A 27,581-nucleotide genomic window follows, 5' to 3' on the forward strand; every position below is an offset into this window, starting at 1 on the left:
GTTTGTACATCAAAAGCAGCATAGTTGGTTAACTGAGCTTTATATAACATATTTTACTGTACTGTTCTAATATAAAAAATTGACATTAGTTCCAGCTAGAAAAAGATGCATTGATAATGATTTTGTACGATCAAGCACAGCCAGCCGTTTTGGATCCGACGATTATAACAGAAACGTGGCGATAACAAACCAATCGGCTTACTTATTATCCAGCTGAGCGCAAGAATCGCTTTACTCGTTATCATCGATTTTTCGTCGGAAAAAGCGCTGTCGATGCATCCAGGCTGACATTCATCGATTCCGGACTTGCAATCTTTAATTCCGTCGCATACCTGCATGTGATCGACGGAATTCGATTGGTGTTGAAGTAAATGTCACGTCATCTGACACTGATAAAACAGGCTTAATCTGAATATCTGGTTCGTATCTCGGGGTATACCGTGGCCAGAATATCGACACTACAGATATTTACTCCAGTAAATATACCAGCATAATATCAGTGTTGGGATGACTCGTTTCATGACTTGACTGATTCGAGTCACTTTGTAAAAATGACTTGACTTGACTCGGCGCTGCAGTACTATATATCGATGAAATATCGTTGCAAAATTCATTCATTCATTCCAAAGAAAATTGATCAATTATCCAAAATTTTCGTTGCGCCTTGCGCGAAATATACCGACGATGTATTTTGTGTTTCCACGAATGCAGTGGTTAGTATATTTCGCTTAAAATGTGTTTCTGATATATATTGCAGCAAACAGCGTCCCGAAATCTGAAAGCGTGGTTCAATAAAAGTGAGAGCCATTAGTAGGCTTGCAGTAGTCATGGTTTGAAGCTTTCTGACCAGAATGATCTTTGTTTTCGAGAGATACAAAATGCAACGTCACCGAATTGGGGTGTGTACATTCGGCTCAAACGCAATAGGTATAACAGTTGTTATAAGAACCTTGATTTGATCCCGAAAATAGTCCATACAATTATCAGATTGGTAATTAGTCAAATGCTCATCAGGTGCGATTCAAACGCGAAATATTTCCAAGAGTCGAGTGTAAACCCGAAAAAATGCTCCAGACTTGGGCGTCTACGACATCATCTTTAGTACAGTCCTCAAAATATTGTTAGCGCCAAACTATGAGAATTTCCGAAAGGAGCGTTAAGGGGAAAAAGGTCAAGACCCACCGATTTAAAGTATGAAACGAACAAAATTAATGCAAATTATGATGGTCAGCATCGGGTCAGATCGGGTTGAGAGATCCGTTGAAATGAAAATGTATCTTTCATTATCTCAGTGTCACGAACGAATTGAGAAAAAATTAATATTACAACTCAAATCTCACGGAATCTAGTGAAATATACTGCAACGCTCCATCGTCTTCGCAGTTGAAATGGGGACATCCTTCCTCGTCTGCTCCATTATCGCAATCCTAAAATAATGAGTCGAATTTTGCATTACATGCGGTTGCTATAGCATCTGGAGGTATATCTTTAAATCCCTGTCCTAGAGCAGAGCGCGACTGCGATTTATGTCGGTACAGTAATAATCAACCAAATGACCGCATGTAATTGAGCGATGGCAATGTTCATAAATCAAACTACTATACTGATACGGCAAAAGGCCCTCAATCAATATCGCCGCATACTGATAGTGCATACTGTCTACATGTGCGGAAAAACGACTGATATCCCACTGGACTCCAAGCATGTTTCTCAAAAATGGAATCCCAGTCAGATCAGACTCCAAGGTCGGAATTTTGAAATAAGCAAGATGCGATCATTTACGAGTAGCAATACCTAGTATACTGCAAATATATTAGACCATACGTTAAGGTGGGTTTATATTATGACTCGTTTATGATCGGATTAACTCGGTGGATAGTGGCTGGTGGCTACTGGCTACAATATAGTCAGTAGGTACAATGGCGCCACTACGGCGGCCCGATAAGACTCTGACAGGTAGAAAAAACATATTATGAATCTGACTTGGATCCGAGTCCGGCCTAATCAGTAAAAGTATGAATTCGGAATTCGGAAAACAATTGAAGGTATCCAGTCCATGGATAATCCATGCCTCGCACTACTCTGTGTCTGTATACAGACCTGTTTTACATGCTCGTTAGAAATGTTCAAGGAACATTGATAATTCGTAATACAATTATACTGCCTGTTTGTCGCACTTCTTTTCGATCGGGATATTGGGAGTAGGCTCGTCTGTACAGTAGAACCTGTAAAGAATGGCAAAGACTGTATATTATATTGCTCGCCAGGCTAGTAAATCCGATTATTCGAAGAAAGGTGGTAAATAATTTCGAACACCGGGGTTTCGTCATGCAGGCTATATTCAACAAAATCGAGGTGGACATACTGCTAAGATTTTACTTATTTTACGTCCCTCATTCATTTTATAAGTACTATACCGCCTTCTATCGGTTTAGAAGAGCAATGTAAGTGCATGCCGAGCCCCGAATGTAAGCAAAACCTCATCCCAACTCCTATTTGCGATAGACCAATGAATTCACCTTGAATTGCAGCCACGCTCGTCGCTATGGTTGTCGCAAATGACAGTCCCGTCGCACATCATATCCAATGAAAGATGTAATTGTTGTCCAGTGTCGTAGTGGAGGCAACTTTTAGGAAAAAGTTATGCGACTGTCACATATGCTTGGGGGGGGGGTCAGTTGCGCGGTACCTATAGTTTTGTGGGGTAAAAATGACTTAGACTTTCAGACAACATCTACTTGGCTATTATTTAGGAAAAACTTCTAATATTTAACACTTTAAAGTTTGTATGGTAGAAAGAAAGTTTGGAACATGTTGTATCAATTTTATGAATGAAATTGTCAATTAAAAGTACGAAATAACCCCTGTATTACGGTAACTGAATATATATTAGAACATCGCTCGATTCGTAATGTCATTAGTTGCATCCACACTGCCGGAAGTAACCATCTGCTGCTGAGATGTGGCATGTTCTTACAGACGTCATTGTGTGTCACAATACCAAACTTCATTACGACGCAAAATTTGGGGCTGATTCTTTTTCTATGACCACGAGCAGAATATAATATATATTATCGGCATTAGTACTGCCATAGCTCTCGAATATTAGCCATTTATCAAATTTCGCGCTCACCGAGCCCGTGTAAATAGTGTCGTACATTAGCTTTGGTCAAATGGAAAGAATGAAGTGAGCGAGCAGATAGAATCACATTAGCCGGGAAATTTGCTAGTGTCCACACCACTGTAGGGCACTATCCCACAGCAGTGTAGAGCTGCCTGGTAGAAAAGGACAAGAAGCGATGACCTGTGACCTCGGCACTATAGAGATAGCTCGATTGCAATGGTATATTTCGTAAAAATCGTTTAACTGCAATTCGAATATGGTTGCCTTCTGAGAAAAATGGTTGTTGACAAAATGTACACTTGCACAGTGCACAGTGATGCAGTTGCCATTATCGATTACGACATAGCCTGGATACTGGCCGAAAACCTCGTATTCCAGGAAATTAGATATGGAAACTCACGCCCCGTAGAGAAAGCCGCTGTATTCCTCAAACAATGTATATTGGTAGCCATATACATCCATAGATTCGCAGAATTCTGGTGCCGTCTCACAATGGCATTCTTCGTCCACGAAACTGTCGCATTCTGGTATCCCATCACACTTCGTGGCATCTGAATACCAATCCAATACCCTATCACATTCATCACAAGGTAGAGAGCGTTTTATAATTGGACCAGGTATACGTGGCTTACTTCTGCCGACCGGATCTCCGCATTCGTAGTCCAGCGTCTTGTTGCGTTGAAAGGCATTGTCTCTGGGCTCTGAAGTAAACAACAAATGACCACGCCTCATCGCAAATTACGTTTAGTAAAAAGTAGGTATTGCCAGCATATCCCCTCTACAGAAGGATTCAGCAGCAGCGGCAAGGCTCATAGTTGATGAGGCACTGACCCTTTTAGGGTCATATTCACAAATATGAATCCATACATAAACCCAAAACGGTAGCTTAATCGAGTAGTGACATATTTATTTTCGCAATAGCACTTTTCGCATTCAGGATACGTACGAAGGTACTACATACAATGTACTACCATGCCAACTTACCTTCATGTATGCAATGAGCTTCATCTTCCATTTGCAGACAATCCAACCTATTTGTATGGATATACAATACATATGTGTATTATATGTATACAATACATATGTGATATGGCATAATAATAAAATTAGGTAGTCCTGAACATTCGTGATGATGATATGAGCAATGCTGGAAAACATTTCTAAAAAATACAACATTTAAGCAGAGGTGGTCAGTAACGAAGTACTTCTACTTTTTCGAAGTACTCAAGTAGTTTCCCTCTACTTCTGGTACTTACTCAAGTATATATATCTTTCACTACTTCTACTTCTACGTCGTATTATCTCGTGAATTACTTACTTACTTTTCGCTATTTTCAGTTTGTCAAGTAGAAGTAGTTTAATCCCCCAAAAAGAAAAAAAAAGCTTAAGTAATTCGAACTGTTTTTACGCAATAATACCAAGATTTAATTTTCATAAAAGTCATGCAATGCCCCGATTTTTCGTTGCGCTTCGCGTACATTAGATATGGAGTGTCAAATATGTTTTAACAAAAGTATCGCTGAATATAATTTACATACCGGTTTGCGTGGTTCCATTCACACCACGTTGTCGCCTATATCAAATATTTCATCACAGCAACGATGGCCCCCCATAACGTTTGAAACTACCGTTTGGCAATCTAGCAATTACCTATTATACCTAGCAGTCTATAGCAGACCACCGGTGAAACTTTCTGGAAAAAAGATATGAAATATATTTTCCGTTGTTTAGAAGTAGTATTTGTATTTTTATTTCAATTGCGAGTATTATACGTTGAATTCTAATTATAGTTTCAGTTTTTTTTTTTGTCTGGAGAACATACATGTTGAAGTATAAAAGCAAGTGTAGTAATGCCTTATATTTTCCGTAAATAAAGCTATACACTATATGGCATTTTACAATCTGCCATAGTTTTAGTTCACGTATAGTAATCGCGCAAAGTGTTAAAGCCGTATCCGACACAACTTCTCCGTATTGCTCTTCGACTGAAATAGTTGCCTTATAATATGGGGAAGGGCGCCATGCCATGATATTGGCTAAAACGGGGTCTTCGAGTAAACAAAGGATTAGTAGGCTATCGCATTTTCATATCAATACTATCATTTACATCCCATGATGTGAACGAATGCTTATTACGGCAAAAATTGACACCTCCTGATATGCCTCAATATGAATTAAGCTCTCTACACCTTCCGCATAACTCCATTTGCAGCTTTTGACTGTCCATGCGAACGAATAACGATCGTTTTCACAACTATTTACTTACTTGAGTAGATTTAAAGTCAGTCAATTCTACTTCTACTTGAAGTAGTTTTAGGTTGCTTATGTAAGAAGTACTTCTACTCGTACTTGAGTAGATATTTTCGTCGCTACTTCTACTTCTACTTGAGTAGCGTTCGTGACTACTTTGACCACTTCTGCATTTAAGTGACTGGTTCTTGACCTTTCTCCTTATTACTACCGCTGAGAAGAACCTGACAATGGCCTCAATAAATTATCCGTGGTACAGATCTTGAAAATCATTCGTACTGAATGTTTCATCGCAATATATTTCTTCACATTCTCCGAGGCTTTTCGATTAACCGTCGTCTGGAGAAATCTCCATTACGAAGTTAAAATACAAACCATAGAATTGAACGAAGTAAAGTCAGATTTAACGTTGAATGTTGTTATATTAAGATTTCAGATGACGAAATAGTTACCACGCTTGCAATTGAAATAGGGAATCCAGTTAAGTCGAGTGATTTGATTGATTAACATAACATCAACTGTCGATCGACATTATGAAACTATAAAATAATTCTTTTCACCAGCAGGAAGTTGTTTAAGGCTTACGGTGAAAATTGTGTCTGATTGTCCAATACAGTGTTTCTTAACCATTTGAATTTTCAATGTCATTTCTCTTATCCTCGTTTATTTTGACACACCTTCTGATACGGCCATTTCATTAACACCCTTTATTACCATTTTTCGCAATCAAATATGCTATTTATGAAGAAATCCGGGGTTGTCCAAGACCTATCTGATGATTTCCTTTGGCCTATCAGGCATTGTCTCATTTTTCAAAAGTTAGTGAATAAATTTTGTCAGTAATATAACGCAAGACTGGAATCAAGTTATAGAGAATGTCTCGAGTCATATGATTTAACCGAGTCAAGCGCAATGACTCGAGTAAAGGTCGAGTCGATACACAAAATGCCTCAAGTCGAGACGAGTTATTTTTCATTTTTCAGAAAATCGAGGCAACGAAAAACTGTGACACGAACCTCTGTCATATCAATTCGCATGTCAAACTGCGACACAGACTCCTGGTGAAGAACCCTCGGTGTCATGTATTTAAATGGGATGCTGAGTGACAAGTGAAAAATGGAAAACGTTCAACACCATATAGTTAGCAGGATATTGTTATAGTTGTTGTCTTATCGCGGAGGAGCGTGTTAATGGCTAATCAGATTCGTTTAGTCTTCGCTATCATAGCGTTCTTGCTTTGGTTTGCACAAGCTGCAGAGATTGTCTGACATGATGGAAACGAATAGGATTAAGCATTGCTATACTTCTGAGCCATAAAAAAGCTCCCAATAACAGATCCTAATTTTGCTGCTAACCATAGCATTGGCCGTTACTCCATTATATCAATTTGTCACTAGACATTCGAATTGAATGCATTTGAGATAATTTTCATCAAGACCCTAATACTGAATTCATGTCGATATGAAGAATTCATTTACTAGGGCTGGTGTGAACCTCTGGAAGGTTCAGGTTTGTGTGAACGCGAACCTTTTTGATAGGTTCTGTGAGAACGTGAATTTCATGACGTCACGTGACGTCATATTGCTAATTCTACATTTCAGCGATGTGATAGCCTATATTGATGAACACGATAGCTATAGCGAAGACTCGGGCCACATAATGCCACAATGCTGAAGTACATATTGAAGTTTTAAACGTCGCCGAATGTATCAACTGGAGCAATTAAATGATATAATATTACCATAAAATCAATACCTTCCGTCGCTTTGCCAACAATTTCGACTGGGACTCGCAAAGAATATAAGCTCACGCCCTTACGGTCTAGGCCAGACCGAACAATATATTCGGCGTCTGAGTATTGTTACGCTGATATTTAGCAGATATAGATCCATTCTTTATATCGATATCATTGATTGGTTGAATAATCATCAGTTGCTGACTACCTACATGTAGTGTATTTCGCTCTTGTTGTTGTGTGATTGCGGGTCAAGCTCACTGCAAAGAGTCCCTCAGTGTTCGAGCAAACATTTGTAACAAAGCAAGTAATTTTTTTAGATAGCCAAGCTGCATGCTCGTTTAGTGTTGATTATGTTCTGCCGCCAACACCAACCATATAGTGGCCAGCAGTCGAAATATAATAAATTTCATCTAAAGATGTTATAATGAAGTCAAAATTGAAATATATGAAAAAGGTTCACAGTGCAGAACCTACCAAGGTTCAAGGAACATCTAAATTTCTGAGGTTCGTACACAGAGCTCGAATGTGAACTTCACGTTCACACCATCCCTGTTATTAACAACCAGCAATGATTCTAGAAAATCACGGAAAATCTGAATTAACACGCTGGTCGACACTACGTTGATCAGTATGTTGAAAATGAGCTTATGTCCAATTCACACCTCCATAACTGATCTGCATAGCCGGAATGAGATGAGTAGCATAATTTGAAGACGTCATGCAAGCATTGTTACCCAATGCAGAAGAACGGCAAAAACAAGTCCAATAAAAAAGTAGTGATTGTTTAATAATTATAAGTTGTTGCAAAGAAACTACTAGCTTTGCATAGGAAATCCTAATTATGCAGAGATCATTGATTTCGAGAAATTTCATAAAACGTTGGTACGACATTATTGCAAGGTGGACAACCTGTTGTCACATACGCTTGTAACGTTAATCTGTACTGTAGTTCCATTCCCCTCACATCGAATTGACAGTAAATTTGATTTTCCCGTAACGCCCGTAGCTGTGATTGAGATTTAATCAATAGCATTGAAGTAATTCGAGATCAAAAATAAACGTCCCTTACCAAACATGACATTTTCGCAAAGTTTCGGCCGAGTTGTTTCCTGGCAGAGGCACTCGTCGGTGAGGTCTGGGCAGTCAAATACGCCATCACATAACTTGGAAATCGGTAAAACGACAAATGGTTCTGTCAGGCATTGGAAACATTTGCTGTCCGATCGGTCTGGTTAGTTATGGGATAACATAAACCAATACTCATAAAATTCAAGTAACCTTTTGCTTACATTTTCCGTCCCCAGGACAAATGCACTCGTCTATATCTGCAAGATATAGATTATCATTAGAAGGGGAAACTTAAAATGTATAACGAAACATATCTCTTGTGACCTGCATGACATGCGATCTAAAGAATTGAATTCGACTATACTTATTCCGCAGACAGTGTGGTCGTCTTGTCGTTGCTATACTCTACATGACCGTCAGATTAGGATATCTAGCATTCTTCCGAAACCATGTACTGAATAATGAGACTTTGGTGATTTTACATACATATTACAATTCGGGTGTTGCACAAAACTACAGCAAACATTGTCGAGTAAAACAAAACCAAGAATGGAAAACTAGTTGAGCACACGCATCTGTGCACGAGATGAAATGGTATTTCCAATCCTTTTTCCGATGTTGAAATCCAAATGCATGTTCACATCCAGATAATTTTTCGCATCCCATCAAGATCACCAAGATCAGCATTGAGGAAGGACTGATTCATTATTTTCAAATGTCCTAATTAAAATGGTATAGCAGGGATGGTGTAGCGTGGTATTTATCAGAATCTGATATATTATTATAAATGAATTGTTATCGAAAATTGTTGTGATCTTGCGACTTAAGTCAAAATCTAATGGGCTAGGTCGACAAATTTTGAATGTGGATGTCTAAATTACAGTTCTGACGCAGTGGCGTATCCAGACGAGGAGGAGGGGCCATACATCCACATTTTTAGTGATTATTTGTACGTTACCATCAATTAGAGTACTCCGCCGCAGACTTATTCAATTCTAAGGTTTTCTTCTAGTGCCACTGGATTTCTTGCTTTAAATTGGTAGTACCGCTCAGTTAAATTAAAACTGCACGTAATTTAAAAAATATTCTTTGATTCGCAATTATGTGAGAACGGAATATCCTCAGTATCGCTTCAGGCTGCTGGGATGCTTCTGTTTAATAGTGTGCGCTTCCAGAAGGATTCTAGGCGATGAAACCTGTTCATAAATGATCGACTCAAATTGACAGAAAATATAGATATTGATATGGTCAGGCGCCGTTTATCATCCCCTTAACAATCTGAGTACTGCGGTACAAATGCGACCCATATTATGTGCAATATAGGCAATTACTAATATTATCGACCGAATTAATTCATTACCTTAAATAAATTTCGCGGGTCTAAAAACTAATGCACGCCAGCCTTCCATGACGCCATGGAATCATAACCCAACAGTTCAGAAATCGATATTAAAGAGCTGTCATTCCCGATATAATTTCAATCAACTCCGTGGTGATAACAGCTTGTCTAGATCGGTTGTATAAGAGGGTCTTATCAATGATTTCACCAGCATTCTTTGTGGCGCAATCCATGCAGACCATCAATTTTCATCAATTTTGTGCATATGAAGATAGATCCACCGTTCATCGCTATATACCTAATATGGCTCGCACGACGGTTCGTTAACCGCATGTGGCCCTTTTGCCCGATAGGTTATCAGGCCCTGTTGTAAAGTATCAGAAATTCCAAAAACAAGCCCAAAGTCAAATCCAGCATAGAAAATCCTAAATACAAATTTTCTGCTAAATCTAAATCAATCAAGCTCTGTAAATCCATTTGATTTTCTTGTCTAAATCTGAATCCAAGCTCATATCCGATAAATACATGGCCGATATTGTAACTAGGACGTCCGAATCTACCATGGATCCACAATATGGCGATGACACCACCGGCATTCGTTTTTTAAATGCCCGTCTTAACAACGAGATAGGTGTTGCGTTAAAAAGTGGCAGATATAATGTGATCCTACACTGGACTTACTGTGGTCACACAGTGGAACCCCATCGCATAGATTCGAGTCAGATATCATGCATTGCCTCCCGTTTCGATGGCATATTCTTCCCGTAAAATTAGCCATTTCTGACTGGCTAATTTCGTCGCTCCCATCTCTGAAATTAAAAAGCTTTGAATAAGGTATCTAACAAGATGTTTACAGGGATTCTTAATTATTATGAAATTGTGTGTGTCCAATATCACGGTGAAAACAGAACTTGCATTTTCGGCAGCTCGGTTTTTGTAGCACTACTCATATCCCTAGCACGTTACCCAAATTTATCCTCATGTGGTTTCTGAGAGAAACCCAGACTGTGACTGCGAACGAATTATAATATAAAGAATAAACCATTCTCTACATCATATAACACTTCGATACGCTAATCGTAGTGGGGATATTACCAGTGACATCTTCAGCGTGATAATTAATACAGTTATACGCTGGTCATCATAATGAAAGAAAATATTTTGGGGCATAACATGTAACAATGTTTTGAATGTTGAAGAAGACGAATTTGATAAAATTGTTGCCTGATTGACTCTAGTTTAGAAGATAGATATACCGCGAAATAACCCAAAATAATGTATTTCCTCCATAAATGCATAAACTACTAGGAGTAATTCGTTGCTTTTTCCACTTTATACTTCACATAAATAGAAAACTGACTATGAATAAAACTCATGTTGTCCATGGTTATTCGATGAATATGAACTTGATGACCTGGTGTGAACTATTTTGTTTTTATATAAAATGAGTATTGGACCTAGTCCAAAATTGTAATTTTGCACAACGGAAATATACTTGCTCCTGTACCAATTGGGCACTCTATCAAGATGAAAGATGAGTATGGAGCCCTTAATTTTGTCTTTACCTAGAATACTCATGTGGCTCGTGTTGACACGAAAATGAGAAATTTTCTGCTGTGCTTAAAAGTGGCTATTAGGGTTGTCCAAAATTTGGAAAATCTTACAAATCCTCCGTTGTAATGTCTTATTCTATAGATTATTGATAAAAAACGACATTAGGCCTAAAAGAAGCTCACAAGGAGGCCGTTAAGATTTCGTGCAAAGCGTTTGAAAGTAGCTGCTGAAGAATGGGCGTGCCACCGACCATAGAACGGCGAGAAGACTAGTAATCACGAAACCACGGCTCTTGATTGGCTAATCTGCTATGCTTCAATGACCTTGACAGCAGCAGCTTGCTGATAAGGTGATCAAGGAGTCTGCTACCGGCGGCGATTCTGAAAGCGCATTGTATGTAGGTTGACAGATTATGATTCAGGATTGATTCAGGGTATGTTGAGGTACGAAATACATGATGAACAAACCACAGCTGCTTCACAAAAACGTCTAAAGCATGACCGCTTTACTGTGAAGGAAACCGCCGTAGCCTAAATGCCTTGTTTTCAACGAGGGAAAGCGGTGCTTAGGTGCTTATGCAAGTGGCGATGGATTCCTAGTTTCAGAACGGATATATCATTATTGAATACAAATATAAAGCTTAACAACGACACTATAATTTGTATGATCTTATTGGGCTCAAGTTGTAGTACATAGTTGAAGTTGTGAATGCTCTAGGGATCGGCTGAATCAGACGGTTAGGCCTGGCACTTATCAGATGTTTACAGCAAATTGAATTCACTTGTAAGTGTTTTCAAAGTCCCAAATGATGCCGCAGAAACGAGGTGTAAATGTAAGCACACACATACTGTGCTTGATATGATATACAAACTATGCTGGATACTATGCTCTATGCAGTATTTTCTGTGCTTACCTTTGCATTCCTTTTCTGCGCGTTTATTAAGGACTTTGCCATATCATTGACATATCATATCCAGCATAGTATGTGCTTACTATTACACCGCTTTCCTGCGTCATCATTAAGGACTTTGACAACACTTGCAAGTGAATACAATTTGATGTAAGCATCTGATAAGTGCCAAGCATAACCCGCCGATTCTTAGAGCATTCAAAACTTCAACTATGTACTACCACCTGAGCTCGATAAGATCACACAACTAATAGTGTCGTTGTTAAGCTTTATACTTGTATTCAATAATGATATATCCTTTCTAAAACTAGGAATCCATCGCCACTTGCATAAGCGCCTATGCTTTCCCTCGTTGAAAACAAGGCATATAGGCTGCGGCGGTTTCCTTCACAATAAAGCGGTCATGCTTTGGTTTTTGTGAAGCAGCTGTTGTTTGTTCGTCATGTATTTCGTACCTCAACATACCCTGAATCAATCCTAAACCATTATCTGCCAACCTACATGCAATGCGCTTTCACAATCGCCGCCGGTAGCAGACTTCTTGATCACCTAATCAACAAGCTGCTGCTCTCGTGGCCATTGAAGCATAGCCGATTAGCAAATCAAGAGCCGTGATTTCGTGATTACTAGTCTTCACGCCGTTCTATGGTCGGTGGCACGCCCATTCTTAGGCAGCTACTTTCAAACGCTTTGCACGAAATCTTAACGGTCTTCCTGTGAGTTTCTTTTAGGCCCATTGTCGTTTTTTATCAATAATCTATAGAATAAGACATTACAACGGAGGATTTGTAAGATTTTCCAAATTTTGGACAACCCTAGTGGCTATACTAAGTTCCGATATTTTCTATATGTTTATGCGGCAGAAGAGCAACAATCCAACACTGACGCAAGAAAGACTGGTTAGAATGACCCAGTGTTCAAGTTGGAATACCCAATGTACTCAATGAGCCCAATGGTGCATACCCAGGTATAGATAGAATTGTCATTCCTACTCATAAAGCAGTTCGTCAAAGCATTAAGCGAAGAGTGGAATTGCTTCAAGAACATCTGCAGACAACTTCGAGAACTCTCAAAGTGGAAACTTGAAGCTAGTATCTTCGAGAGACCTCGAATTAGAATGCGGGTGAAAGATTTAAATTTCACGCAGACAGAAATGGGCTCACGGCATGAAATAGCTTCAAGGATGTAGTAAAAAACTTCTTGCAGAATCAAAAGATCTCAACTACAAACAGTTGATTCAAAAATTGTTTTCTGCATATGGCAGAAAGCAAGTGGCAAGTGAAATGGTTCAACCAAGACATCAAAATAATTAAATCAATGCAGATTAGATGAACATATGATGGTAGAGCATTGTTGGAACATGTTGAGTGACTGCATTCCCAAAATTGCTCACAAGCGAAATGGTGTTACAACACTTTGTATCTCAAGATTAATAATAACTATCCTTATTGTGTTTCATGTGACTATTTTGAATTCGACTTATATCAAACATGGATAATGGATTTATTGGAACAAAATCTCAGTAGTTCATGTGGACACTTATCAGAAAAAGTCATCAACTGGGATATATCTAATGCTCCATAAAATTTATGAAGTTGCTGTATTATGACATAAAAATCTCTTCATTATGACAAAAAACGATTAGGTTGAATTTCCGAAATTTGTAGTACGAGTGAGCTGTTTTTTGTTAACTAGCCAATAATGCGTAAATATGAGATTTTAGTCAAAATAGCCCAAAACCATAAACTAGGGCAAATTTGAAAATCTAAAGTCATACTTGATATCGGTGTCCTTCAGAGACCCATAAGCACTCTTACTTCGTCTTTCATTGGATACAGAAATACCAAAGCACACATCGACTAAAATAGATCACCGATTGTTGTACGTACTTGCAGTCAGTAATTCCATTGCAATACTGATTTTGAGGAACGCACATCCTTCCGTTGGCACAGGAAAATTCACCCGGTTTGCAGGAAGAGCCTGGAAACGGCGAAACGACACATTTTGAAAATGTTGGGCATAAAATGAATTGACAGTTGTCACAATTAGTCAGTGCATTTTTGTGAATTGACAAACCAGTGTCGATTTTCCTAATCAGAAATGAAAAAGAGGCACCAAATTCATACCATCACACATTTCATCGTGATGCGGAACCAGTTCGGCTGGTAATTCGCATAGCGAATATTGGAAGCTGTCCGTCTTTTTGCGGCATAATGTGGCATTTATATCAATATATTCAGATTTCCTCCACGGCTCATCCGATCCATCCCTGTGACGAGACAAATTACAATAAAATATCATGTATTTGGTATATGTGGCATTTGGTAATGGACAAGAACCAAATTGTTTGATTTTCCTAACCTAAAACATAACGTGATCGTTTCGCGTTCATGTCAAATGCCCGTGTTTATATGTCGATAAATTGGCTTCGCTAGTTACAACAAAATGAACAGTTTCATTTCCGATCTGATGGAAGTGTCCGCAAAAATATCGTCAAATGTCAGTAAATATCAATACTAGTATACAACGTATGTTGGTACCTCAAACTTTAGCAAAGTAAATCAGCAACAGATAACATGCGATACTACACACCTGCACTCGGACCTTCCATCACAAAAATTTCTCTTTTCTATGCATGTTGACCCGGAGTCGCACGAAAATTCGTTCCAGTGGCACGCCGAGCCTGAACAGAGCATATTTATTTAGTGAATAGACGAAATCAAAATTTATAGTCATGCATTATAACTCCATTACGCAGTAACATGAACAGAAATTAGATCTCTTGACATAAAAGCTTTTATGTGCTATTACCAGACTTTTCATACAATTTCCATTCTGCTACCGTCTTCTTCAGTGGTTCTCAACCTCTTTGTCTTCGCGGACCCGTTTTTGACCGTCACGGACCTCCGCGGACCCCCCGATGTTTTAGTTCAAGTTTACCTCAATTATCGCACAATCGTATTCTGTCTTGTGCAAATGATAACTGTAGGCTAGTGATAGACAGGAACAAAATGACTTTCCTTGAAAATAACATCATACTATTTATGTAGAAATTGGGTCGATTTCGAAGCAAATTCTGCAACTGAATTTCTTGAAATATGTGGTCGTGTCTTGAAAATCCGCGCCTTCGATTTCATATGAACGAGTGCTGAAAATCCATTTAGACAAAGAAAGGTGGTGGCGAATGTAATAATGAAATATATCGCTTCCTAGGAGACACTTGGGTATGGTCACAACAATGATGGCACCAAAATTGACAATTTTTTATTGAACGTTATTATGAAAAAATGGCTCTGGAGGCCTATATCACAGGAGAAAATGGATTTTTGTGAACATTTCGATGTCACCGTGATTGACTTTGCTAATCCAACTATTTAATTTTTACATAATCCCCAACAAAAGATCTGTATACAGCAAAATATTTGAATCAGTAGGCTATTGACAATATAGCAACTAATGTGAGTCTGCACAGCAGGATATTTCATCTCAGACGGCGATTCTATTAATATGAGTTCTACTAGTAATGAAGCGAAACTGCCTCGTGATTTTCCTAATTTAAAATAATACAAATTAGGTTATCAACTATTTTGTACATTTAAAGCAGTGGTTCCCAACCTTTTTTAAACACGCCCTCCTTTGTGGTAGTGAAAAATTTTGCGCCCCCCTTATCTTCAAATCACAGAATCGAACCGGGATGCCAGCAACCCCAACAGATTGTTTAATGGCATGGAAGGTTATGACTGTTGATGAGAGAATTCAAAAATATGAAATTCGGTCTACACAGAGAGAAACACGCGTGAATTTGAGGTAAATCGTGCAAAGGTCGCAAGAAAATCAGTTGTCCGATTCGTCGCGCGCCCCTTGAGATTCTTTCACGCTCCCCAGGTTGGGAACCACAGATTTAGAGGCTTCGCGGACCCCCGTTAGAGAACCACTGGTATATTTCATAATCGCATATTCCACTATTGTCGTACCTTCGCAAAATGTGTATCCATCCACAGGCGTTCTTTCAGGCAGCTTACAAATGCGTGAACTATCCGGATGCGCCTTACGACAGAAGCTAACATTCGAGTTATACACCATACTGCTGTCAAAATATTGCTCGTCTGAACCGTCTCTGAACAAGAATTGCACATTCTGGCCAACTTATGTATGATAAATAGTATCACAGATTGGAACTCGGTGGTTAGTATGATGGCCTGGAGGGTAGGATCATTCGGTTCACGTTCGTGTTAGGCGAGCAAACCTTGAAAATACAGTAGTTTCGCTTGGTTCAACGCCCCTGATAGGCATAAAAGGAAATACAACACACTTTAAGATGGACCTTGACGCTAAACAAGCTTGAAATATCGCGCTATTCCGATCATAACTAAATATTTATTATAATAAATCACCTCACTCTGGTCAATATTAAACGTCTCCATGGTTGATGGAATTCAATGGACAATAAGGTCAGACACATGCAAAACAAGGTCAGTCGCTACTTGCGCAATAAAGTAAGTGCGCGTATAAACTGTAAATGTGTGCTTCAGATCCAATTTTTAACTCCAATTTCGGGTTAGGGTCAATGGGATGGGCTGGTAAATGATTGTTATTAGGGTCGGGGTGAGGTTTCTTAGGGTTAGGGTACTTATAGCGTTAGAGGGCTAGCATCCTTTTTGTAATGTCATTATTGTGCAAGTTCTGTCCTTCTTGCGTACCTAGCGAATGACTGTATTGTGCATTAAATCGCACCCCCCCCCCCCCCCCCCATTAAGCTTGGGCCGGAAGCGAGCTTGAGCGAGAACACAAACGTAACTTTCAGTGCAGCGGCAGAGATGGGTATGACCTATTATCTCATGGGCCTGATGGATTCACGGGCGCTACGAGTGGATGAAAAGCGCCTTCAACAACCCTATTCGCTTTACAGGAAGCTGAAAATAAAATAAAAAATGTGAAAAATTGGACATCGTATGTTTTCTTTACGGAACAAGGGATCTGTGATGCCGCATATTCTTATAAAAAAAAACTCCTCATTATCATTCGATCGAGCCCAATGAATGTGTGGTAGGGTTGTTCAACAATACCAATTTTTCGAATTTTCGCGGCTATTTCATGAAAGTGTTAGGTTGGCTGAAAAACGTTACCCACCAAAGTTGGCTCACTTCGAACAGCAGAAGTGAAGCTTTGGGAGTTTAAAAAACAAAAAGTCTAATCACATCATGTGATGTAATAACTAATTATTGTACGATTGTTTTTATTGTGTGTTGTATTTCTATCATCTAACTAAAGGTTACTGCATGAATCTTTTTTTTTTCAAATAACATACCTTTTTTTAAAACTTTTTCAAATGCTTCTGAAAGTCAAAAGGGGTATTGGTTTTTCAAAATTTTCAACGGCGAGCTCTGTTTGACAAAACTAAAATTCGCTACAGTTAATCTAGTTGAGGAGATTTAGGGTACACAGCGGTAAGATCATAAGGGTTTATGCACTATAGGTAGTAACCTTAAACATTTTTTCTCGCTTCGTACATAAGCATTAAAATGGTTGCGGCCGAATATTTTCACAGTGCCTCAAAAATGAAACTGCTGGCGTACCGCAGATTCAGAACCTTTGATATAAGAACGGGAGCATTTCCAAGAAGTCCCAAAGCGAACGAAAACATTTAAGGGACTCGCACCATCCCCAATGGCTACATTTGCAAATATGAAAGGCAACCCAAAATATCTAAATCTATATAGACGCACCGACATTGCGGGTCCGAATCGCAGAAGTACCGATTCCAAAGACACGTCGATCCATCTAGACACGGGAATTCATCATGTCTGCAAGTGGTTCCTGTGAACATGAATATGTAGAAATGTTATATTGACGTAATGGATGGTACACCATCAGGAGTTCTTCATCAGCCACGGCGCTGACTGTTTCTGGTTCTGCTGACTTATACTGTACTAGTAATTAAGCTACGTAGAAAAAGTTGGATGTTTGATGGTCGTTTTGCCCCTTACTGGATCGCAATGACTGCAGAGCAATATCTTTTTTGCTATGTAGAGGAAAATCATATTATCGCCACTTTAGTCGTTGGATTTAAAATTCGAATTATATATTTCAGCCAAAAGAAGACATCATGGTACGTGAACTTGTGAGATTTGATGTTGCTATCTGAGGTGACCAGCAACACAGTACTCGTCCAAGAATTCAAATATTACTCTGTGAACTTGTATCTATAAGTGTTCTATTTGTTACGGTTTGGACCAGTGGTTCCCAAACTTTTTCGGTGTGAGGGCCAAATTTAGAATTTCAGAGTACGGTCGGGGCCGCACGAATACTACGGCTATGAAACGGACCCAAACAGTCATCATGGCTATTTCGGAGTAGTTTTATTGCCCTGGCGAGATTTCAGATCTGTACACTGTTTACCGCTACTTATCTGCTGCATTGGGTGTATGTTGAGGGAATCAGCTTTTCTCGTCTAAACGCGCGAAGCGCGAGAAATTTCTTTAGTTTCATGACTGAATCGGTCAATATGATCGGGAATTGCATGTATTGCTATCAATTTTCATCTTGTCTCTGTTCACGTAATCTGATTTACCGGTAGAGCTGAGTGAGGTGTGTTTGTAAAGGTATAGGCCCCCTCAATAGGAATTAAACATATCCGGGGTATACCCGTTGGCAGGAACGTAACGGCACTTCGTCAGGACCCCGGGCTCCCATAGGGTGATAAACTGACCATGACCACGCATGACGTTGTTCGCTTTTGCCACGAAATTAAAGTTGTACTGTTTATTGAGACAGCGCGACGCCCGAATATTTCGATAATTCATGATAAAATCGGTGAATAAGATCGGGAATTGCGTGGTTGTCCTCTTTGCCCACGTAATCCGCTTTACCGGTAGAGCTGAGTGAGAGGTGTCTTTGAGACTGCAGACCCCGTAAAATTAAACATATTCGGGCGGGCAGACCCCTAGGTATGACTTCTTCACATGTTGTTATTTTGTGACATCCTGTCTGCTATATCAAAAAATTTAGAATTGCCCAAACTTACTAAACTAGAAGATCACACAATTTCAGATCAATTGGTATTTCTTCGCTGGCATATAATTTTCTTTCCTGCGATATGGTATTTGTCTTGTGAGGTTCAGATTGCCAAGACAAGAATATTCGGCGCCAGTCATTTAGGCGCCTATATGGACAAATAAACCTATATGTATTTTGTATATATAACGAAGTTTTTGGTATTTCGAAGTTTTAGGTCAGCATAAAAGCAGTCCTTTACGGCCATGGCTTTCTCGCTGCCGATCGTTCACACTTCTTGGAGTCACATGTTACATGGCCTAAAACTTTATATGTCTTGGTGCGTTGTGGTGCGGTCATGACCAACGCTGATATGCCCATTTCTATGAATCTTGCGTATTTTTACTTGGGGAAGAGTACCCAATAAGATATGCGGCGAATTGAAATCGCGCCCAGCGCGAAAATTTTTTGAAGAAGTTGCATAAATTTTCAGAAAATACTCCATAATTTATGCCAATTCACGAAATGATTTTGGGCCCATTCGAGCTCGGCCCCCTCAATTGGAGGGGTTTGGGGTGCGGCAGTAACGGCCCTGAAGATAGGACTACCAATTATGCTTCTTTTACCCGACTAAGCAGTATGCATCTCGGCGTATTCAACCGTGAGTCACGTGTTGCACATCTAGTTATCATAGGGTTACCATACGTCCTCTTTTAAAATGATTTGTCCTCTTTTTGATTTTTTTTTAAAGTGTCTTCTTTTTTGATATTTTGTCTTCTTTTTTGAGGATTTTGGTTACATATAGGGCCATATTCGACTGATATGCATTAAGTCAGCACTGTAAGAACGCTACGGCGGCTATTTCGGAGCTGGACCGGGAAATTTTTTTTCAGTCAACCACCTGTTAATGTGAAAGAAAAACCGTATTTTCCGGGAGTTGAGCCTCTTTTTCTTTTTTAGTCAAGCGACCACGAGGAAGAGATTTTCCCCCGGTTTTGAAAGTTATCAATACCTATTTATATCTATAGCTACTGCTCGTTCAACTGGAAAGTTAGGGCACATTGCATTGAAACAGCAGTGACATAACGTTAGCAGTCTATACTCACAACTTTCCTGCAATTCTATAATTAAAAACCACAAGCCAAGCAAGAGTATTTTATAAATATAAATTTTATTTTTGTCATAAATCGATTTATTAATATATTTTGGGGGCCGCAAGAAGGCTATCTGGGGGCCGCGCTTGGGAATCACTGGTTTAGACTAAGGTCGTGGTGTTAGCATAGTCGCATATGTTAGGCAAGGGTTGATATCTGGTTGAAAAAGTACTTCGAGCCGTTTTTACTCCTTTCAATATTTTCATTCAATCACTATCTTGTGGTGTTTTGAATCTACCAAAATCAACAAAATGCATCTCAATTTAGTCATCTGACAATTTATTTTACAATTTTACACAATATCCAGTCAAAAGAATTTCTTGTGTGAATTGAAATGTCTTTCTGACTGCTATCGACATTTAAACCGTTCGATATAGACACTGTATCCCTGTACAGAAAATAATTTAAAAATCGCAAGTATTTGTGACTGCGGTAGTAATTTATCACTATTGCGAATGTATCGGTGTCTTGAAATTTTCAACGCTGACGACGCATTTCACGTATCCCATTTTATGCGACTATTTACTTGAGTAATTTTCATTTCTGCTGAAATGTCTGAAGAATTTCTACAAAGACACGTAATTAGTTACCCATTCATAGTTCTACTTTTGCTTGAGCATCAATCAGTATTGCTTTAATTACTTCGCGTTGCTCCGTAGGTATAATGCACACCTTAACCCTTACCGGCGCATAACTTCTCCACATATGGTACGTGGTCGGGCGGGAGCACACATACAGAGTATGAGCTAATGTGGGTAGTGCGGTGACTTCGACAGAAGATGACGTCATCGCCGTAAGTCACTGAACTGTTCCTCAGTGGCGGCTCGTCCGATCCGTCCCTATACGAAATTTCACCAACGAATAAAACTTATCTACGGCGTAAATCGATGCACCTCATAGCCTGCTAACATGATGCAATTGTAGGACTACCAGTAGGGTCTTTATAACGTTGTCGATCCTATAAAACTATATTCACGATGAAAGACTGGAATATGATATTATTGATATGGTCACTATACTATGATCGTCGAGTATAGTGTCAGCGTTTATACTGCATCCGCGTATTACTCGAAATCCACGACATGATTAAATGGGACGGTTACTATCGATTATTTTGAGATAAATTAGCAACTCTTTAGTTAACATTAAAGATATAGGGACAAAATACGGTAACGAAACGATATCGCGGAACCATTTGAAATCATATGCGGCCGTTGCAAATCCATGATCCTTCATACCGCAAAAAAGGCCTTTCATGAGACTTGCTATAACGTGTTTCTTGTCACGATATGCAGACGGATAGAGGGTGACACCACCGGTATGGTAATTAATTGGTGATCAATATTAATATTATTCGCTTTCTCGTCAAAATACGCGTAGTAGAACTTCTAAGTTGGTATCTAATTCCCAGTAGTCAATGCAAAGAGCCCTGGCAATAGATTTCAATGCAACATCGATTGTAGTAAAATATTTATTCAACTCGAAGAGTTTTCGGGTACCTCTTTTCAAGAGTTAACGGCACAGTAAAGGACTTCATGGTATGTCATTGTCATGGTTACGTCATACTTCGCCTTTTTGGTTTTGCTTTTCATTCGGTTTAAATCCCTTTAGTGTGCCGTTAACTCTCAAAAAGAGGCAATCGGAAAGTCTTCGAGTTGAATATATATAATATATGTATTGAGCTCTGGAGCAGTGGTTCTCAAACTCTTTCGATCTCGCGGACCGGTAAATCATCAAGATAAATTCTGCGAACCTGTGAACCTTTAGTGATCAACATTCACAGGAATCGCTATTACAATAAGTGTATGCCACTGAAATGAAAATTTGGAATCTTCATTTAATGATGCCTTTTGATACTACGCGTGTTTGGGCTGGCTCTATTGAAGCTTCTGCAAGGCGAAGTGCTGTAAAATGCGAGTTTGCTTTTTGATTTTCTCTATTTTACTGCTAATTGTGGCTAATTTGTACTGTCGAAATTTAACTAGATTTCCTAAACATGTCTTTATAGCTTTAGCATATAACAGTTCCGAAACGAGTGATAGGATACTTTTAAACAGTTTCGTGCAGCACTTGCAGCATTGTGACGTACGCCAATCCAAAGCACACCATGCACCATATATTGTGATATCACCCATAAGGATATAAGTTCCAAATTTTTTAAATCATTTCAAAAATTGATGTTTAATTTCAATAATTAATGGTAAAGAGTCCAACTTCCTGCATTCTAGTATTGAGATATGAAATTCCAAATAATTTGGCAGCCCAACAGGAACTTTGCCAGAGACTAGCACCGGTCCGTGGACCGCTGATTGAGAACCAGTGCTCTAGAGATTATGAAATTCAAATCAAATACGCACAGGCAATCGGCATATCTATCGCAATAATCTTCCCCGGCGATGCACTTGGACCCGTCAGAACAAGTGAATTCACTGGCTGAACATGATGAACCTAGATAGCAAAGAGGATGCTTCTAACTTTGCAACGGGAGTAAAATCAAATTCAAGCATATATCGGCTTTGTGTAAAACGGTAAGTTACCAAGAACAAATGCATCTCCCGTTGATGTGCCAGAGGAATAGGATTGAACAGAGCCCCACATATGTATAGAAGAAGAACCTTTACGATACAACAAATCCCAAGATGATGTCTGGGTTTGGTAAATAATTCCCAGATCCTGCCGAGGTCAAGGTGAAGTATACTCGAAGGAGTATTCATACTGTCACTATACAGCAGTGTTGGGATCAAGTCACTACCTTCGAGTCACGAGTCATTACGAGTCATTGCATATTTTGACTCGAGTCAAGTCAAGTCAAAATTCCAGTCAAGTTGCCTTTTCCTAGTATGAGGCATGATTACGTCATTACATTTTGCTAGCTTTCTGAAATACAGATTGAGTGGTCATTGATATCGAACCGATGAACGAATATAGAGTTAAATATACACCCAAGAAGGCGCTGTATCGCTCACATATACGTAGCCTCAGTTTATAGTTACCAACCAAAATGGGCAATAGAGAAACGAATTGATAAGATGCAATACATTACCCTTTAACCATTTATACACATTGATATGATACAATTCGAGTTTGCGCCAATGGTTGAGGTGTATGTAAACCATATTCGAATTCAAAATCAATAAAACAAGAGGTTTGGTTAAGGTAGATAATTTTCTATTACATTACTGTACTATACTAGTTTACGACAACGTATGCTGTAAGCTTCGATCGCTTCGTTTGTGGTCAATTTATTTGTGAGAGAACAATGGAGGCTCAGTAAAACGCACGATCATTGAATGATTGGTCGCTCTCACGGGTTACACCAGCGTTTCGCGAACAATCCGAACATATGCAAGATACAGTGATTTTTATCGACACCGATTAATTTATGACTTGAAATTGACTCGTGAATTTTGCTCGGAGTCACGAGTCAATCCACATTTTTGATACGCCGAGTCAAGTCAAGTCAAGTCATTTTAGCAAAGTGACTCGAGTCAAGTCAAGTCATGCGAAAAAGGCGACTCGAGTCTGACTCGAGTCAAGTCATGACTCGAGTCATCCCAACACTGCTATACAGTACTTACGAAAGTGGTGTCTGGTTACATTACGTTTCAGACCAGTGGTTCTCAACCTTTTTGACTTCGCGGACCAGTAAAATATCAAAACAAATGTTGGGAACAGTCGAATCTGAAGGAATCAAAATTAACACTCAATTCCATTACGACGATTATATGAAACTGAAATGTAATATATCGGAAAGTTCATTTACTGCTTCCATTTTCTAGTAGATATGTATAGGTAGTTTTATTGAAGTTTCTGCAAGGCGAAACCCGTGAGGTTCTGGTAAATACCATTAATTTGTTTGATTGTTGCATTTTATAAACATTTTGGTAAAACACTTGCATCATTGCAGCGCACGCCCAAAGTAGGCCAGGGTCAACTCAACATACAGAAAAATAGGTTTCAAACTGACGAATCACTCTAAAATATGAGGTGTTATTTCCCTAATTAATGGACAAGGGTTCAACTTCTTGCTTTTGGAATTAGGATATCAAATTTGGATTTACTCAGCGGACAGGAAGGAAACTTGCCATGGGCCTACACCGGTCCGCGGACCGGCTGTTGAAAACCAATGTTTTAAACAGGTTTGACGTCTACTTAAACTTAAACTTACTTTCACGATATAGATTTTGTCATGAGGAAAGTAATAATTGATGAGACACTTGGAAGTAAGGAAATTAAATATAAAATTGAATAATACATATTCATACAGGAGGAAACCCGGTGTTAGACGAAAATATAATTGTTTATTTCTATATCAATGTATTTCTCAACAGTATACAGGAATATTTTGATTGACTATCTCACCATCGCACAATTGCGCCGATTGTGACAATAGACTCGACGGTAACAAGCACACGTAGCGTCCACTTCCAGAACGGCTTTTGCCACGGCAGTAGGTATCATGGTGATTGTACGATGCCGTGTAATTTCTCAACGGCGGTTCATCCGACCCATCACTTAATATTAAGACAATATTCAGTCAATTGAAAAAAGCTAACGGTAAACTATTAGATATCAGCCAGATTACATTTTGATAACTATATATCATTTGTGCTTACACTGGATTCAATCGACCCTAGGGCTTCCGTGAATGAGGATATCAAGATACACACACCCGAGTCATATGATTTTAATGACAAACTGAACTTGTCCATTGGGTGCAGGGGATTTGGCGCGCTTAGTACAATCGAATTACGACTGTCGTGATGGCAAGTCCCGAGATTTCTTTCTTGATATTTCAATAACTTCATAGCAACTATGCTGAACGATAAAATAAAGTGGTCGGACGAATATATACCATGGTGAATCACATGTATAACCAGAAGTGATGAGCGAACTAACTGCATGATTTACAATGCCAAGTTCATCAATTCTCGTGGTATACCGATCAACCAAGAGAGAGCATTGCCTGGTGAATGGTGATCTATAATAAACGGACACCATTATTGCTTAAGTAGCAGACAATGTAGCAAAAAAGATGAGAATGACATTTAACAATTTGAAATCGCGCAATCATGAAGTAGTCTCTCCCAAACAAATGCTAAACCACGTCCAGACGCATTGAAAGGAAAGGACGTAGTTTATTTTTTTCGTTGATGTTTTTGCGGCATATACACCGACTCATTATAGAAATACACACGATCTGTGAATATGCATACCATGAATGCATGATGTGGATATGCCGCTGGACAAGGAAGATGCAGATATACCCTTGTACGGCTTTCCCAGTCATGCACCACCCCTCCATGCTCTCCCAGTAATGCATAAGCTCCAAGCAGGAAGTTCACTGCGATGCCAGTGTTAATAATCACGTCTTTGGTCTGACCCGGCCGGGGATCGAACCCACGACCTACCGACCAAGAAGCCGGACGCTTCACCATTATTCTATCTTGTCATTATAGACCCTTATGGATTTAAGAGTCGTAATTTCTGAAGCTATTGAATAACTAATTTAGTTTTGTGTAGGGTATTGCTCGGAATCATGTGATGTTTTTACAGTATGATAAATCTTCTGAATTTTGTTTATGGAGTCTAAAGCTAAATTATTATCTTTACTTACTCGCAATCTGGCTTTCCGTCGCAAAAGTTTTGTTTTGGTACGCATTGAGAACCATCCGAACATGAGAACTCTCCGTCTCTGCATGTTGATCCTGTGAAATAACAGTGATAAAAATGAATGTCAATTTGATATCATGTATTTTTATTTCTCATCTCTCATAGTGGTTGCGAGGCGAGGGGAAGACTTTATGATATGCTGACCTTGACATAGTTCGTCCTTGTATGCTTCAAGACTCGGCGGCAGCACACAAATCGAGTATACCAGAATACGAGGATATCTTGAATCAGAGTATTGCCCTGTCCCGCGGCAAAAATTTGTGTTAGCTTCGTAAGTGATGCTGTTGTTCCTCAAGGCAGGCTCATCAGATCCATCCCTGTCCACAAGCACGGATTTTACTAAGGTCGTAGGACAAATGATGTATATTCAAAAAATGACACTTCAGTCGATTTGATTCAGGGCCGTCTTTATTTTAAAATCGTTTCCAACAAGATCATACACAACATAAAGATACACAGGAACAATTTGAGTCAAAAACCAAATCGTTATCCGCATCAAACATAGAAATATCGGCTCACCAAATTCCCATCTTACCAGCTTGCAAATATAATTTTCAAGTCCAATATTTTGGCCCACTACAATGTTGCTATTCCCAATGTGCTCTACTTACGGGCAATCCTTTTTACCATCGCAAAATTTCCGTGCTGTAATACATGCTGTCTCATCAGAGCACTGGAATTGACCTATATTGCCATTCCCACATGTAAAGCCTGAACAACATCTTATCTTACATGTCGTAATATAAGAACCCAATTGATTAGCACTACCTTCGCCATTGGAAATCCAATCCACCGCGGCCGCTGTCATGTAAAAATACATCGTCTTGAACTTTATACCGGAAACTTTCATCATTTCAGAATGTGCAATACAGGATCAATTAAACGTTAGCTATGCAGCTTTAGATCATACTGCTGTCGACTAACAGGTGCTGTTGTATCTGAATAGAACTTGAAATATTTAAATAATAAAACGCCACGTCGAAACTACTGAATAATGTCACGAATGCTATACTCGATTCGTAGCAGCTAACATTTGAAATGATCGCAGTCACAAATAACACCGCACAATAATCTTTCATTCGACTGTGGCTTCATTGTGCCCGCAGGGTTTTGCTGTATCATTCTTCATATCTCACCGAAGGTTGGAGGTATTGTGGTATGATCATGAGCACCAATGCCGCGATGGCAACACAAATTGTGATGCTATCAGAGCTTGGGGAATTTACTGAGAAATGCGTGATTGGGAGCAACTGCCAAGCTCGTTGCATGCCACCTATATTTAGGCGACACCTGAAACCCTTGGAATATTCGATTGACATGCCATAGCTGGTGAATATGAAAACTGCAAATCCCAGTTAATAACTGCTTACCGGTAATAGCAAACCGTTCGCAGATGTAACAGCAGGATATGTGACATAAAAGGTGTTCTTTTCAGAACTGTGTACTGCCAACAGACATGAGGTAACCGTGGTTAGTAATCGTAATCACTGTTCCCTCTACGATGCGCGGGTTCGCGATTGCGCAATGCTGACACGGTCTCTGCGCACTGAATATCTAAGCTGCGCCCCCCAAAAAAGTGATGACCTTTTTTTGTCGTTACGCACTGTCGGTGAGCTGGTGATTGCGCGCAGACTCGTGAAAAAATAGAGGAATATTGATCATAAATCGATTACGACGATTATAGTATTTTTAGGTAGTCGTGATCGCAATCGATAACATTCGAAAGAAATTCGAAGTTATCGTAATCGAATATTTCGAATATCTAGTCGATTTCGTTA

General features: G+C 39.2%; 2 protein-coding genes across 10 annotated transcripts in view; both read right to left on the reverse strand.

The window, feature by feature from the left end:
• LOC145447292 (uncharacterized) overlaps positions 1-27,581 on the reverse strand; it is a 272,585-nt gene that overhangs the window by 4,124 nt on the left and 240,880 nt on the right. The gene's annotated exons all lie outside the window — the stretch shown is intronic.
• Positions 197-26,960, reverse strand: LOC145447357 (uncharacterized). 9 transcript variants are annotated; one of them, XM_080325795.1, is made up of 23 exons: positions 26,572-26,958; positions 26,415-26,514; positions 25,948-26,120; positions 25,748-25,838; positions 24,493-24,644; positions 22,488-22,578; positions 20,815-20,969; positions 17,710-17,800; positions 15,958-16,100; positions 14,576-14,666; positions 14,110-14,252; positions 13,873-13,963; positions 10,201-10,328; positions 8,402-8,437; positions 8,182-8,340; positions 8,022-8,118; positions 4,109-4,155; positions 3,757-3,825; positions 3,525-3,675; positions 2,520-2,627; positions 2,154-2,225; positions 1,341-1,427; positions 282-332 (listed from the first exon to the last, which is right to left on the reverse strand). In XM_080325795.1, the coding sequence occupies exons 1-21, from the start codon at positions 26,654-26,656 to the stop codon at positions 2,156-2,158; spliced, it is 2,271 nt and encodes a 756-aa protein (XP_080181921.1). In that variant the 5' UTR covers positions 26,657-26,958; the 3' UTR covers positions 282-332; positions 1,341-1,427; positions 2,154-2,155. The 9 variants fall into 9 exon arrangements, with proteins under 9 accessions (XP_080181904.1, XP_080181912.1, XP_080181941.1 ...); XM_080325778.1 differs by lacking the exon at positions 2,154-2,225 and having other exon boundaries at positions 197-332; XM_080325786.1 differs by having other exon boundaries at positions 271-332; positions 1,341-2,225.

The sequence above is a fragment of the Botryllus schlosseri genome, chromosome 1 (assembly GCF_051294905.1).
Source record: "Botryllus schlosseri isolate E-star chromosome 1, Bs_hap1, whole genome shotgun sequence".
NCBI lineage: Eukaryota > Metazoa > Chordata > Ascidiacea > Stolidobranchia > Styelidae > Botryllus > Botryllus schlosseri.